Source organism: Cinclus cinclus, chromosome 5, assembly GCF_963662255.1.
Source record: "Cinclus cinclus chromosome 5, bCinCin1.1, whole genome shotgun sequence".
NCBI classification, from domain to species: domain Eukaryota; kingdom Metazoa; phylum Chordata; class Aves; order Passeriformes; family Cinclidae; genus Cinclus; species Cinclus cinclus.
This window is the reverse complement of record NC_085050.1, coordinates 18,214,564-18,231,158: the sequence shown is the minus strand read 5'-3', so window position 1 is coordinate 18,231,158 and position 16,595 is coordinate 18,214,564. Positions and strand designations below refer to the sequence as shown.

General features: G+C 39.7%; 1 protein-coding gene across 1 annotated transcript; it reads right to left on the bottom strand.

The window, feature by feature from the left end:
* Positions 1–4,513: 4,513 nt before the first annotated feature.
* On the bottom strand, positions 4,514–16,309 carry SLC34A2 (solute carrier family 34 member 2). Its single transcript, XM_062493432.1, has 12 exons — positions 16,201–16,309; positions 15,967–16,101; positions 15,357–15,485; positions 14,310–14,453; positions 13,554–13,665; positions 12,247–12,442; positions 11,444–11,539; positions 9,018–9,138; positions 8,115–8,282; positions 6,623–6,739; positions 6,410–6,534; positions 4,514–5,089 (listed from the first exon to the last, which is right to left on the bottom strand). The coding sequence occupies exons 1-12, from the start codon at positions 16,304–16,306 to the stop codon at positions 4,514–4,516; spliced, it is 2,025 nt and encodes a 674-aa protein (XP_062349416.1). The 5' UTR covers positions 16,307–16,309.
* Between the last annotated feature and the right edge of the window lie 286 nt (positions 16,310–16,595).

Genomic DNA, 16,595 nt, shown 5'->3' with positions numbered 1-16,595 from the left:
ATCCGAATGCAGATAAAGTGCTTGCATAGAAGCATAGCCCACTGAGATGATGCAACAGGAACATGGCCTGGCATTCCCTGCTATGTGTGTGGTATCCTTCCCCATGAGTTCTTGAAACAGCAGATTTTTGCTTCACACTGCTCACTATTTATTTTTAAAAGACCTGATGAGATCCTGTGGTGTTGATTGTGTTGGTTCAGCTGCTGCCAGTGGTAGCACACCAGCCTACACCCCCAGATAATTTTTTGTGGATCAGCCTTTCTCAATGGCATGGTGAGTGGCTGTCCAAAGGGCCTGGCTGGGTGCCCACCACCACATGGCATGGTGAAGGAAAAGGTGATGGAGCATTCAAGCTGCATTTCAGACTAACCAGAATGCTGCACCTGGTGTGCTTCAATGCAGTGTTACAAAGAGTTTGAAACTGGGGGAAGCAAATGTGGCACTTCAGCAGAGACTAAAAAAGCACAGGAGCACCAAAAAGGAGCTGTGGACAACATGGTTAAGTTGCAAGCAGAGGGGAAGAGGACAGAAAACAGGCAATGAGCTGAGGAATTGTTTGCACATTTTGAAAGATTCTGATGAGTGCAGAGCTCCATGACTTAGCTGCTATTGGTTAAATAGTGATAGGCATTGCTGAACTTTGTCCCAGGCAGTTTGGAAATGGAAAGGTGGGTGGCACAATGTGTGCCTGTGTCCTAAGTGTTCTTTGATTCCCAACAATTATGGAAGATGACGAATTATAGTATTTATGCATGGATGTAAGAAACTCTAAGTTCTAAATCATGGGCCTAGGGTGCTTACAGCATTTTCAGAAGAAACTGCTTTATTTCATAAATATTGGTGTTATAAGAAATACTTCTGCTAACTTCATTTCAACAAAACATGCTGTAATTGGGTATGAGAGGTGCTTTTGGGGCTGGTTCCTCAGCTACTGTTGAGCTCATAATTAGGAAGACTATTAATATTTTCAATACTCTTTAACACATTTAAAGAGCACTTTTTATTTCTCTATGGTTAATTTTAAGCGCCATTAGTCATGTCTGATTAAAAAAAAAGAGTAAGGTGGATATTTTTGCCCCTTATAAGCTGGACATCGCTCAGGTCATGGGGTATAAGGAGCATTGTGGAGATGCTTTGTTTGCCAGAGGATAAAGGAAGAATGTGAGCCTAGGACAGAGACAGGGATAATTTGTGGTGGCTCATCATGCATCCTGTTGCCACAATAGCATTGGCTTTGCTCTTACATGCTTGCCTTCACTAAGGACAGTCTGTAGCACTCAGCCAGAAAAATATCTTGACCCACACAGTTGCACTGAGCAATTCTTTTTGTTTTTCCCCATATGAAAATCTCTCATTCATATGAAAATATTGGACAAACAGGTGCTTTTCTTTAGTGCTCATGGTAAAAAAGCCTTCTCATTTCTAGCACATTGCATAAGCTCAAGCTAGAATTTGGATGAACACTTTTCTTCTACAAGATTCCATGATGTGTATATAAATAGATATTATGAAAAGATTTTTTTTAACTTCTCTTTATTTTTACATTCAATGCATGAGGACAGACAAGATGAACATTCATGATAAAATATAAAGACATATGCTGTCCTTGAAACAGTTAAAAGATAAAGTGTTTAAGAGTTTAAAAAAGTATTTTAGAAACATTGTATTTCCAAAATTTCTCATTACAGAAAATTCAAATCTTTTAGAAACATAGTGTTTAATATCCTTATGCATTAAGCCATATTAGGAAAGTCTATATTTGTTTTTGTCTTTAAGAAATCTGTCTCTGCATTACTAATAATTTTAAGCAACCTATTGATGGAGCCAACAGGCTCCATAATACACAGTATACACAGTTACAAACAACTGAAAAGTTATATTACAAAATATACAGTAGTTCCTTTTTACATTTTTATAGATAAACATTGCATAGTTTTCAAATATGTAAAATATAACACAATCACGGCCCTTTTCTCTATAAGTTATGAAAAATTCTGTACACTCAAACAATTATAAATAAAGCGTAAATGTCTTTTAGTAAGAGTGTGGGGATGTGTGTACCAGGACATATCATGCTGTATTAAACAGAAATATTTGTTGGAATCTGCTTAACACAATGGCACAGTATGACCTGGGGCAAGGAGAAGAGATCAAAGGGGAGACATTATAAAGAGGAACCATAAACTTCTGATATGCCTGATGACTGTTACTCTGATTCTTTCATAAGAATTGCTTTCCCACAGTTACTATCACTGCTCTTTATGACTTTACTTCAAGAAACAAAATAAGGTGCATGTTATTTAGGAAATGAGTAAAAGTAGACTAAAATGTTTCCTCTTTCCATGGGTGGTCAATGGAAACATAAGATAACTTGAAAACAATTCTGGATGTTTTTCTCATATTTTTCCCAAAGAAACAGGGAATAGGAAATGCAAACAGGGATTTAATGCAAACAGATTCAAAAACCATCTAGAATTGTGAGAATAAAATGAACAAGAATTACTGAAAATATAAAAATTCCACTTTAAAAATGAGATGATGAAAAAATTCTGTTTTGAAGCATATGGAAAATAAGGAAGCATATATGAAGCATAAGGAAAGTAACTCCAAAAAGAACATTTGACATAATTCTGCTGTTTGCTATTATATTCCAAAAGAGCAGAAGTATACCAAAACTTGATGTTTTTGGAAATTCACTCTGATTCTAAGCATTTTGTCACTGGCTCACAATTACAGAAACAGTTAGAATCTCAGTTTGAATGCCATTTGCAAACACATAGTTTGCCAGTTTTAATGTTAGTTTAAAAAAGTAAATGAAAACAATTTTCACTTTTAAAATGTATGTATTTACCTGATTGCTGAATTTAACCTACTGAATTCCAAGCTCTGTAGAAAACAACTATTCAGAAGTAATTGTGTTCTAGCAGCACTGAGTGGCTTTGTTACACTAAGGGTCTTTTCTCAGCATTTTCATTACACATTTAATTTAAAATTTAGTGATTTAAATGGGCTTTAAATGACACTTGGTCTACACTCAGCCGCCTAATTTTTTTCGAACGTTAGTGACTGGACTTCAGATATTGTCCCATACTCAGTAATATCTAAGCTGTTGAAAGCCAGCAGAAGCACTGAGAGCATGTTTGAAATGATCTGGTTCTGACTTTGAAATTATGCCTTCTGTCAGCCCATGATTCAGAGCAGTCTCACAAGCGTTTACTAAAACATCAATAAGGTAAAATTTGAGCACTAGCAGCTTCCTACCAAGTATTGCACTACCCATGGATTTGTTAGATATTGTAGTGACTACACTTCTTAAGGATTTTATTTGGGATTTGCTACATAGAATTGCCAGTAAAATTCACATTATTTCCAAGTAGGGTGGTTCAGAACACAAAGGGGTAGTGAAAACCCCTTTCTCTCAGTAAACATTACCAGATGACCTATGCTAGCCATAATCTGCTCTGCAGGCTCCCTCTGTTGCAGGTCTAAAGCCAGTCTCCACTGCTACTCTGAAAGCTCCTTTTGTGGCTCAGGCAGACAGAACCATAGCTGCACACAGCTCTCCTGGCATCAGCCCAGGCTGGCACAGCTCTCTCCTCTCCTACCATGGCCACTTGTCCTCCTTCTTGCAGCAGTCCATACTTGTGGGATTACATGGTGAACAGGACTGAAGAGGACCATCTAGAGAGAGGAATGGCCACACAATCACATCCTCAGTCAGCCAAGCTGTTTTGGTAGCAACTCCGTGTCTCCATACACAGTTCTTAACGTTCAGCAGGCAGAGGCAGCAGCAATTACTTTTATGGTCTTTAGCCTGAGATAAGAGAAGATTATAATTCCTGTCCCCACTGTTAGAGAAGACAGAGAGGGCTCCAAATAGGCTTACGTGCACCCTTATGCCAGAGTAGGACTCCAAGAGCTTCTGAAGGATGTCCCAGAATTTAAATTTTCCTTCACACACATAGAATTGATTTTGTCTATCCTAGGAAAGCTACTGTTTTCTATTTTGACCACTGCAGACAGGCCAACGAAAACATTAGGAGTCCTTCTTCTGTTTTCTTTTTTTTTTTCTCCCCCTTCCTTCCCCCCCTTTTTTAATTTCAAGGGCTTCTTAGGTATTATGAAGTAATTTCTGCTGATTCAGTAGGTCAGAAAGGCTGTTCTACGAGCATGCTGTTTATTGGTTTTTTAAGTTTGAATTGATTGCCACTTCTTTCATCCCTCTCTTCATGGGACTACATCAGAATTTATTTTGTTTGCTACTGATAACATTGGAGGAAGGTACCACATAGTAGATCCTCTGTGAACAAATTTGTCATTAGCTCTGCAACTGAGCATAGATTTTCTAGGGACTCTGTCAAGCTTGTTTGACTCCCTTCCTTGATGAGTGATGTATCACTGGCTTCAGAAACCTAACAAAATATTCACTCTGTCCTCAGTGCAAGGTCCAAGGTGGTTTTGATGAGCCTGGCTGTCCTGTGCTGTATCTCTGCTAATGTGCATGGATCCAGTACTATAAAGCTGTGTTGTTTGTGCCTGTTTTGTCAACACAAGCTACAGCTGGTGCCCTTCTTCCACCTCTTTCTTCATCAGCCATTGCCATGGTGTTTTCATAAACTTCCATAGTTTTTAGCTGCTTGTCTTTGGCACCCTCCTGTTCAGCATTGACTTTGCAACACTTGCAGAAGCCACAGCAGTGTTTCCCACAAAAAGCAAGTGAAGACATAATTATATTGTCCCAGGGCTCTAGGGAGTGCATCCAGAGAGGTAGGAAATCCCAGTTTTGGAGCTTCTCAGGCAGTGAATGTGGTCGCCTTTTCTGCATAACATTAATTACAACCACAGCAATAAAAAGAAGAAACAGGGGAAGGCAAACACCCAAAAGAACTGCCCAGCCTGCCAGTGACAGAGCAAATACAAACAAAGGCAAAAGAAAGAAACAGACAAGAAGATAAAATATAGCAAACCATCTGTACTGGGCTGTTATATTTCCCAAGGTCTTGCTCATGCGGATTGGCAGGCGGGTATAAGGTATCGGATAAAACAGAATAATCCCAGAGACATTGAAGAAAAAGTGGCACAAGGCAATCTGAAAGCAAAAACATATGAGAAGTTAATTAGCTGAAATGCCATTAAATGCTTCTACCCACATGCTAATTACTTCCAGCTCTGAGGAAACAGTACTGCTGTCAGTAAGGTGTGGGAACCACTGGGTTCTGCATCCATTTTCAATGGAATTTTCAATGAAAACATAGGAAAAGTAAATTCAGTATTGCACACAGGCTACAGAGAAATTCTTCTTGGTACAAATTCGGATTTTACAAAAATTAGCTATAAGCTGATAGGGCACTGAGGAGACTCCTGGAAGGGGACTTTGTCTTTGGGTCTTTGCAATCCTTTGATCCACATACTTCAAAAAATTTTTAAACAAAAATTATCATTAAAGGCACAGACTTGCTAAAGCTTACAGGAGTCACTTAGACAGAATAAGCATATATTGAACAAAATAGTACATTGCCTGCTTACCTTATCCTATTTTAATTTTGTAACTGTTATCCGAATGAAGTAAATATGAAACTACAGGGGTTTATTTATAAAAGGCTTTATAAAACAGCATGTTATCATGAAATCTGAGCTTTATCAAGATAGCATCTTCTCATGATTACATCTGTTGCCTGAGGACAATAAAATGACTTCTGTAATTTTCTTGATTTAGTTCAGCTAGCAAAGACATTCATCCTATTCACCAAGGAAACGTCATTATCTTTTCACTCTGATGTAAAGCATTCATTCAAATGTTATCTGCTGCCAGGTTCTTTACTGGGTGGAAAATGGGAAGCCAAAGCCAGGCTTCCAAATTTTCAAATAGTTTGAGGCAAAAATGAATTAAATAAAACCCACTCAAATTACGTTTACAATTAGAAAAATAGATGCCATGATGCTCACTGCAAAGCCAGGTAGATAGAGAGCTTGACAGCTTAAGGACTGTGCAACCTTCACTTAGGTTACAGGAGTCCCTCTACACTTCATGAACTGACTTAGGGTCCTGACAAGAGAGCTACAGAAATCAGTCACTCTCAGAGGGTTCTCAGTATAGGGACACTGAACTCCAGGCAAGAGAGACCCCACACTCAGGGGTCAAGTGGCCTTCCCTGTCTCAGTTCTGAATAAATTTATGCAGATCAAGGCAATTTATGAAAGCAATATTAGCTATATATTGACATTCTGAGAATTCTTAATGCAATCTTTTTGCTCTAGCAGTTGAAGTGAACGCGCTGCCATTAATAGCACACATAAAATCAGGCACAACATGAAGAGAGTATTTGTATTACAGCCAATTTTGTCATGTTTATCTTCAGAAAAGTTACAACTTCTAAATGAAGTCAAGAAAGCATTGACTTATACTGACCTGTAATGAATATTTTAACGTACTCCCCGGACTTGCTAAAGCTGCAAGTATAGCTGTTGTAGTTGTGCCAATGTTGGCTCCTAAGGTGAGAGGATAGGAACGCTCAATGCTGATAACACCAATGCCTACGAGAAAAGAAACACGGCTGAGTTGGTTTCAGAATGGTGGAGAAGATAAAACACAGGGATAAAAAGCACAGTATTTCCAACTTACCAACAAGGGGTGTAATAGCAGATGTGAAAACAGAACTACTTTGGACAATGAAGGTCATACCAGCCCCTGCGAGCATAGCCAGGTATCCAGCAAGCCAAGTAAAAGGAAATGGAAAATCTGAAAAATCAAGGGAGAGCACTGCTGTTAGCATAACAGAGTGATCTATGTAACAGTAACACAGCAGTGAAGACTGTTAAGCACTTAAAATGGAAATATGCTGTTTGCATATTGGTCTCAAATGATGATTTGGGGTCAGTTCTACTACTTTGATTTATCCTTTTTGCTGTGCTACTTCTACAGCCTCTTGCACCACTGGATCCACTTTGAGATGGACACTAGACTAGGTAGACATTTGTCCTGACCCAGGGTAGCGTGTGTGTTGTGATACAATTAGGTACCAGAAATGTTTCCACAGAGGTCAACACAAAATCTTCTGGGTGTTTTGAGAGCCTTGGTTTCAGCAATCAGGCACCCATTGCATGGATCAGATCTTTAGAAAGCTCTGAAGAGCATCCTGAGAGAACCAAGTTGTTTGTTCTAACTAGTTCCAAGCAGATTATCTCCTAAAAATTCACTTGTTAACTCTTGCAGAGAACAACTAATTACACTGATTAGAAAAACTAGGCACAAATGTCCCCTAAGCCTGCAGATTGATGGAGAGAGCTGAGAAATGAGGACTTAATCAGCTGGGAAGACATAGAGGAACACAGAGCAGATCCCAATTTAAATAAGCAGTAGTGGTCAGCTGTTTAGTTTCTACTCCTTGTTTTTAATTTGGGCAGTGTTCTTTGCCCAGGAGAAGACAGTTTGGAGACCACTTTGTTGCCTTCTTTATTTCTGTAAACCCTCACTTAAACCACAGCCTGAGATCTGTGCCAGGACTGCTTTTCTAGGCTACAACTTCTTATCTCTCCATTAAAGAGAGTATGAAGGAAAAGCAGCCTGGTGAAAAAAAAACCCTAACATTTGCACTCAGTGGATCCAGGCTGAAAAAAAATGCCTGGATAGCACAGGAAAGACAGAAAAAACAGCACTATTCAAGCCTGCCTAATCCTGCTGAAGAGAGGTTTAGGCAGCAGAACAGGATAAGATCATTAATTACTACAAACTTTTCTCAACTTACTTTGGAAGGAATATGCAGGCCCTGTGCCAGAGCAGGCAGTCACAATCTCAGCACTTTGGTGCTATCTTTTGAGGATGGGAACACTACATTTCTAACAGCTAATCATTATACATCTAGAAACAGCCTGGACTTCGGTCTCTAATGCTGTTAATCTGCTGCATTTCTCAATCAAGCTGTTCACTAGTAGATTTTTTAAATGAAAGAAAAAAATACTTGGGAAAAAAAATGTTGGGCATTGCGCATGATTTTCATTCAATAGTACCTTCTTTAAAATATTCTATAAAATCTTCCAGAGCAGGAGACATAAACAAACATGCTCAGTGTCCTTGTCATTCCTAAAAACAATCCTCAGGAAAAGCAGATAGTTACCAGTGTTGATTGTCTTCTTGATGACACTTGCCACTTGTCCTTTAAGAACAGAGTTTAACAGCTTAACGATCATTATCAAACAGGAGCACAGAACAAGCAAAGACAAAGCCAGAAGGATGAGCCCGATGGCAAGATCAGGCAGGTCTGAGTTTACAAAGATGTGTTGGCCTGAAAAAGAAGAGGGAAATTAATTAGCCTACCCACATTTTTGCCTGTGATCCTAAGCCCAGCTCTGGATGTCATTCACTCCTCTAAGAAAATTGGACCAAAGCACACACAACTTGAGGGGTTGATGAAAAGAGGGCAGATGCCACCGTCCTCTCTCCACAAAAGACATGTCTGAGTGAGGCAGGAGAGGGGCTTCTTATTCTTACATGCTTATAAAATAACACAGCTGGTATCCCTATGGGGCAGGCAGGAACCAGGTGACCATATGCAAGGGAGAGGAATACAAAGGCAGGAGAAAATTTTGGGGTGCCCCAAGTTGTATGGTGGGTCAGCTGTTCCCAAGAGTGGCTGCATGTCTGAGAAGGGCTGTTGAAAGTCCTGCAGGACACACATAGGGATGGAGATATCCTAGCAAGCATTACAGCAAAGTAACCGTAGCTCCAAGCCATCTGAACATCGAGGGTGACATGATACTGGAGACCTCAGTTACTGGTGTCAGGCAGCACAGAAAGGGATCCACCTGCAGCCAGACACCGTGATGATGCTGGTAACTCCAGCTGTGCAGCTATAACAGAGCACAGGCTCCTCAGGCAGCATCTGCAGCCGTGCCATGTCTGCATGCAGGCGAGGGCTTCTGGGTGCCCCTCTGAACTGGTCTGGTAGCAGACAACAATACACTTTGGAAAGCAATACACTTTTGTAAAGATATTGCAGAGAAGTAATTCTACTACTTACATTTACTGATGTACTCTGTTTCAGTTATATTCTTGAGGGTCCATGTCACGTTTCCCTCAGTCCAGCAAAAGTCAGGAGATGTGCAGTTTTCAGAAGGTGGAATTGTGACATTCTGCAGTGTCTAAAGATTGCCAGACAAAGCAGACAGTTCAGTCATCTACAATCCTTTATTAAGAGCTCATGTCGAATTTTCAAATTTTTCTATAACCAAGATTCATCAGCTGAAGAGTCAGAATTGTAAGTTGGCACCACATTAATGATATGGTAGCATTTGGCATTCTTAAAATAAATAATTATGCTCTTACTCAAGTGAATCAGTACAACATTTAAAGATTAAAACATCTCTGAAATCTTCTACATTGCAACAACTACAGCACCAAGCCACTAATAGCTAAGGAACTTAACTACTGATGACACTTCTGTGAAGTGAGGTTCATATTTGGCTGCAGTTGTGGGACACTGTCAGTCCTTTCCCAGCCAGTGCCACAGCCTCCTTGCTCAAAGAAGGACCTCTTTACAGACATCTCAGTGCAGTTCATGGTGTGATGAGTGCTGCAGGACTATGAGTCAGAATGCTTCAACACTAGTGCAGCCTCTCTTGCTGGATGAGCACAAAGTGCTCAAGCTGATTTTCTGTGCCTCAGTACCCATGTAAATAGAAACAGAAATGCTGCTACTACTTTAGTTTTCAAAGTTCAAATGCCATCTAAGAGCTTATTACAAGGACTACGATTAGCATTACTGAATTACTGAATTTCTGTGTATACCACAATAAAACCTTCCTTGTCAGCCCTCCTAGCCTGGACATACTGCATTCTGGCACCAACACCAGGCCCTGAACTCATTATTCAGATTAAAGAAGAGTTTGCTGACTGAGCTGTACTTCCACATGAGAGCAGCTAACACCCAAATGGACTCTGAACCATGCTCCTGAACACAAGGTATCTTTCCAAAGCGCTTGAGTGACTTTCTTTTGCAGGAATGGGGAAAGAGAAATCTTATTTGTTTTTTTTTTTTTGCTGGGTAGTGCCTACTGACAACTGCATTTGTACCTCTCTCCAGAGGATGCAGGCAGGCAAAACTGGGAGTGGATGTAGTGCCCCCACACCTCCAGGGAGCACCTGGGCTCCAAGCCCCCCTCCCCCCCCCCCCCCCATCCTGTAAACCTGTACAAACACAACACAATCTTGTTTGTCACCTTCCTGAATTTTTTTCAAACACCTGAATTTCAAAGCAGCTGCACTAGATCAAAATGTTTGTTTTGCTTTAAACATATGGGGTCTGCATGTATTTATCCTTGCTATATGTCTGTTTAATAATTTTTGCTAGAAATTAGTTTAATCCAGTAGGGATGCAGATAATTTAAATTATTTTCCTTTTTCCCCAGCAAGTTTGAGTCAAAATTCTGGGAGTTTTGCATGTTTTTATAATTTGACTGTAAGCTTGAGCAGTAGGTACACAGCCAAAATACAGGAAAACACAGGAAAAAAAGTGTGTGTCTAGAAATATACATTTCTCCCAGCCTGCACTTTCCATGTAGTTTCTTGTCTTGGGACACATCTGCCCCAGCCTGGGCTCCCCCAGGTGAAACCAGAGCAGGGTTTCAGGTGAGCACAGCTCTGCTCCAGCACTATCTCCATAGGTAGCGTTTCACTGCCCATGCAGACTGTCATTCAATAGGAGCTGAGCACTTAATTTTAACCTCCATGTGTGTCCTTAAGTATCTCCTGCCTCAGGACTTCAGGAATTACTTTTCTATACGTGCCAACAAGCAGGATACTCTATTTCGAGAATCAAAGGATATTTAATGCCGTAATTGCTAGATAGCTGAACAATGCAAAGCAAACACCCCGCTCCATAGTTTACCAAAATACTCCTTCATGTCGATCTGGGCAAGAGATTCCTCCAAGCTGCTGGGCTGTTTGGGTGAAGAGGAACAGCACACAGCCCCACAGAGGCTGTGTTTCTCCAAGGGCAGTTTTCCAAGAAAGCTGCAAGCAGCCAGCTGCCACCAGATCACCCTAGTGCACGTAAACCTAAAGCCGATAACATCAGTAGATAACCAGCAGCTGAAATGATCTTTTCTCTGGTCTGTGTTGCCGATTTTTTCCACTTTCAGGGAGTTGGTAGGGGTGTCAGAGTTTAAAGGCATTTGGGTTTGAAAGAGTAAAAACTTGGCTTCAATCCACCAGTTTTGATAGGCAAGGGCCTGCACGGTACTGAAAGCAGCCAGGTCAAGGTCACCACTGGTGACCATGTCTGGTCTAAGTGGAGCAAAAACTACATTAAATTTTTTTCATTCTTTCTCTGCTGATAAAATCCCCACCCTCATTTAAAAATCTAATTTCACAATCCTAAGATAAGGAGCATCAGCTACAGATCAGTAATATTTCCTGAGGTACCTGACAATTTAACATGATACTCACCACATTGGTTTCAGTGACACACCAGATCTTTACCAGGCTTTTGTTTTTTGCTGATTCATCATTAGTAGCAATTGCATTTATTACTGATTTATCAAGCTTAAAAAGAAGAATAAAATAATTTTAAAAATGCATTATTATCACATACTTCTGTTCAGCTCTGCTCAAATAGCCCCCTTTGGAAGCTCAACCATATAAAATCTGCATGACTCTAATGCTGGTACTCCTGCCCAACAGGTAGGAGGGGGGCTATACCCAGAAAAAAAGTACATGCACAAACACTTTGCCTCATTCTTCCCACATTGCCCACTGCCTCATCTCACCCCTTCTGTTTAATCAGCTGCTCTGACACAACTGCCTGACTGTATTTAATGTCCCTTCAGAAGCTGTGTGCATCCCCCTGGCCTCTAGATGCACATGATTATTTCCCATAATTTCAGTGTCATCATCAGGTCATGTGCTGATCCTCTGGCTGTTGCAGGTTGTCTCAGCTAGTGCTACCTGCCGATGTCCAGGCAACAGGCTGCCTTTGCATCCATCCCACATGGCTGTGTTTTTCCTCACCTGCCTTCCCAATCCTATCTAGGTCTGCCATTGCTACAGCGAAATGTGGGTGGGGGAAATAGAAGCCAGAAACATAGAGCTGGGGCTTTATGAAATGTGAATAAAGAGAAGAATTCATCTGCTAATGAACTTAACCCCGAGGACACAGAGAAAGGAGTGGGAAGCCCTCTCATACTTGGAGCATTTTGATAAGTTGTGATTGAACCAAGTAAGCAGCTTCCTTGAAGTGAGAAAGAGCTTACCTCAATGATGAGCTTTGTAAAGGGGTCTGTGATAACTTTTAGTAGCTCCGGGGCATCCTCACCACTTTCAAGATGAAAGGACTCAACTATAACATTGGTGAGATGGTAGAGATAGCCAGAAATAACTTCAATGGGCAACAGGGCAAACACAGCTAGCCAGTTAAAGAAATCATGGATTGTTGCCCCAGCAAAGGCCCTGCAAGAAGAAATTTAAAACCAGAGATGCTTTTAGTTAAACAAAATGTGTACAACATCAATTAGATATGAAATCATAAAAGGAGAGATGAAGACCATTTCAAGGTAGGAATCATTTCATTTCTGAGATCAAAGGATACAGCTACTTTGTTATGGAGTGCTAGGTGGGCTCTGCACTGTTGACCAATTAAAGAGCCAGACAGGTGAGTAAAACAAGAAAAACTAGAAAAGACAAAAGTAATCCTTAACATGAGGCTGCCAAGAGTACTTGTTGGAAGAAGGAAGTGGCTGTACAGCCTGTATTTGTTTTGCCTCTCACCTGTTTTTGGTACATTTTAAATCTCCAACCAGTCATTGTCTCTGTGACCTGTTCTTCCTGACTCCTGGGGCAAGAGGGCTTTGCAGCTCTCCCACATGTTTCTGCAAATGGTTGGTGTATAGCTCCCTTCCATCTTCTCCTCCAAAGCCTGAGAAATCACAGCTCTTCCCTCAGAGGCTTTGGCTAAGAGTATTTCAATATGCCCAGTGCACCACAAATGACAAGGTACTAAAGTCTCTTATCCCTCCGAAGTTTAATGCCTATCTCCAGCAAGCCTCTAAGTGCTCCATGAGGTCCACGAGCTCTCTCAGTGGCAATGTCTAGTGCCAGTCTAAAAGTTGTCACTGTATATATTTGACAGCCAGGACACTTAATTTCTCTACAATTACCAGCTCTGGCTTTCTGCAGACCTATGAAGCCTTCAACATTGAAATCTCTTTTAAGGAAACCAGACCAAATTCATGTAACATTAATTTCTTGTACAGCCCTCCTATAACTAAAACATAATAAAAAGTGGGTGGTGTAGTAGGAGCCCTTGAAAATTTATCCCTGTGTAAGATTGTTAGAAATGGAGAATTCTTACAAACCCACAAAACTTCTAAAGGAACATGATATGTTTTTCTTCAAGTACATGAAGCCATACATGTAGGCAGCATTATACCTTTACCATGGCTATGCTTGTGACTTTCCTACCTAGAAAGGTTGAATGGCTGTAGTAGTGAGAGGGAGTATAGAAGAAGACCTACATAAATGAAATAAACAATTTCCCAGCTCTAGAGTTTCAGTACAATACCTTCTAAATTCATTCCTGTCCCCAGCTTGCATAAGTGCCACAATAGTGTTTGTAACAGAGGTGCCAATGTTTGCTCCCATGATGATAGGAATAGCTGCTCTGACAGTCAGCACTGGAAAGCAGAAAAGGAAATGCTGAATGAAAAAATCAGATTATCAGCACACTCTATGCTTCAATGAAAATTTCTGTTACTCTCAGTGAAACCCTGACTTCCCTTGATTTCAGTGGGATGAGCTGCTCCAATCCAAACAAGTTAGGTTTAGTCAAGCCCCCTGAGAACATGGCAATCCCACAGTCTCATGATCCCCACTGACACTATGGCCCATGGTTATCCATTTTCACCACATGTTAGAGGGCCAGATTAAGATAAAGTCTCTTCTTTCCCAGACATTTGGCTACTTACTGCAGAATTTTGAAATGATACCAGAGAAACAATGAAGTCCAATAACTGCCTAATATGAGAAAGGTATGCAGATAATTCCAAAATTAAGTCATTCAGTGCCAAGGCGTCCAATGATTTTCATTGCAGTTGTGGTTTTATTACTACCACTACTACTACTACTACCACCTATATTAATACCATTATTATTCCTTTTTAAATGTTGATTTAATATCAGGGAAACAGCTGTGAAAATCTTTTCCTACAGTCTCTATTCTTTTACCCTAAGCTTCCACAATTTGAATGTGAATGGGAATGTTTGCACCTGAGACAAGGTTTATGAGTGATCTCTAGGAAGACACTGTAAGCAGACTTACATGTGGAGGACACCATGCTGACTATAATAGATGAAGATGTACTGGAGCTCTGCACCATAACAGTCACCAGAACTCCGATCACCAGTCCCGCAACAGGATTTGAGAGCACTGAATCATCTTTAAATATGTCCCCTGCTGCCTTACCTGTTAAAAAAAACATTCTCAGAGTGATGGAAGTAGAAGGTAAAGTCCATAGAAATTATCTGAGTGTTTAATTAAAGATCATTCACCCATTTATTTCATACATATATAATCATGTTTGCTATCCCAAAAAAATTACAATATTGCCCAGGGATCCAGATTCATGTCCTGGACTCTCAGCTTCTCAGTTTTAAGAGAGTATTTTATATTGTCTCAATTACTATAAGCCCTGCTGAACTCTGCAGAGAAGCATATGATGCCACAGCCATCAACTGAAGGACTGTAGGACAAAAAAAAACCACACATACTTTTATTTAAACATCATCACTTGGTATTTTTGGACACTGAATTAAGGAAAATGCTTTTAATAATACTGATTAATTCTGTTCCTGTACCCTTCTATGTTTGCCAAATACTTTCACAGAAGTGTACATATTTCTCTGATAACCACTCCTGAGTCCATCGCCTGAATTCAACACTTTGAATGTAAATGTAAAAAATGTAATGAAATGTAAAAAAGTACATTTCAGTAGTGTTCATCTTTGAAGGATTTGGGGGACATTTCGTGTTAGATGCTTTGGTCAAGAGCACAGTTTTCTTATTTCACTTTGTTGAAATGTCTTTTACATGGGACAGATTTATGCACAGACGTTCTTTTTGTAAACTGTCACTAAAGTAGCAGGAAGCTACTGGGAAATTTGGGGCAATAACCCCTATGTCAACAGCTCTTTGGAATTTGAGACAGAAAGACCCTTTCAAACAAATGTGTTTGAAAGTGTTCAGAGCTACTTCATCTCATCACATATGAAGAATGTTCTTGAATAGTGGTAGTTGTAATTAAGTGTCTCAGAAAAAAATTGCTGCTTTATTCATAGTTTATTCTTGATATTTTAGATATTTTCATACCTCCTACCAGTTGAAAAGCAGAGCTCAGTACATCCAGAGAGCACACAAACATGTAGAGTAATCCAAGTAGCATAATGAATTTCCCTATCCCATAGAGTACACGAATGACTTTTCCTTTTCCATCCAGTTCTGAAAAAAAAAAATACATTATGCATAAAAGAATTGTTTGATTTTTTTTCTGGAATACTCTAGTGCACAAGCAGAAATGGTAGAGACAAAGACAGTGACATGGCTCCAGTGTGTGATTAAACCTAAAAGAATGTTCTTAATCACATTTTAACTGCAGAAGCAGGTATTTTGTTTACCTACTTTTACCACAAAAAACCTTTTTGGTATTTGAAAAAAGCCTAATGAAATCTGACATTGACCCTTGGTTTTATAGTCATCATACTGAGTAAAAAAAAAAAAAGACCAACAGGTGCCTGGATATAAAACTATATTAGTGCTGGACTGTTTTGCATATATCTCCTTGTGTTTTAAGGAGGGTAAGAAGCATGATTTCAGGATTTTTCTTAACTGATTCAACATAATACACCCCTTGACTCTTGAAGAACATGAGAGAAGTGATGGGAAAACAATGTAGGTAACTTATTTACAGAGAAATGGCTACCTGACCACTTGACCCCAGTGTCCTGCAGTTCTGGCAGAGCCCATGGGTCTTCTTCTGGCCTTGTCTCATCTATCAAAGCTACTGTGGAAAACGCAGGTTGAATTTCTCCTTTATTTCCAAGGGAAGCCACATTGCCTGATGAAATAGAACATTTAAAAAATTGTTTAATTACTTTCTTTCTCCAAGGATCCCCAAAACTTATATATTTTTATAACTCACGAGTGAGCATATTACCTTTGTGATTATCTCCTTCTTTCCCAGCTATGTTCTGGTTATGTTTGGAAGAGTCCCCAATATAGTTATTGGTTTCAGGCTTTTCTACCTCTGGCCAGGGAGCCATGATCTGTGACTAACAGAGAAGTGTTGATTGAAATGCAAGTGCAGTCAAAATATTCACCTTATGAGAGAGTATGTAAGAAATATGATAAGGATAAAGAGCAAAGGAGATGAAAATTAAATACAAGCAATTTTCCCTTGAACACAAATTTTTACTAAATTTTATGAATTATTCCTCTATTTGGGAAATTGAGGTCTCAATTATTTTTTAAATCACAGTTTATTTATTTTTGTACACAATTAAAAATTATTTCCATCTTACATCTTACAGTATTTTCATACACATTTAACTG

Bases quoted from the DNA above. Each gene is read 5' to 3' on its own strand.
- SLC34A2 (XM_062493432.1), bottom strand. From the start codon at position 16,306: ATGGCTCCCTGGCCAGAGGTAGAAAAGCCTGAAACCAATAACTATATT. The intron at 11,540-12,246 runs GTAAGCTCTTTC...CTTCTTTTTAAG, and splicing joins TTACAAAGCTCATCATTGAG to CTTGATAAATCAGTAATAAA. The intron at 9,139-11,443 runs GTGAGTATCATG...GGCAATCTTTAG, and splicing joins GTGTCACTGAAACCAATGTG to ACACTGCAGAATGTCACAAT.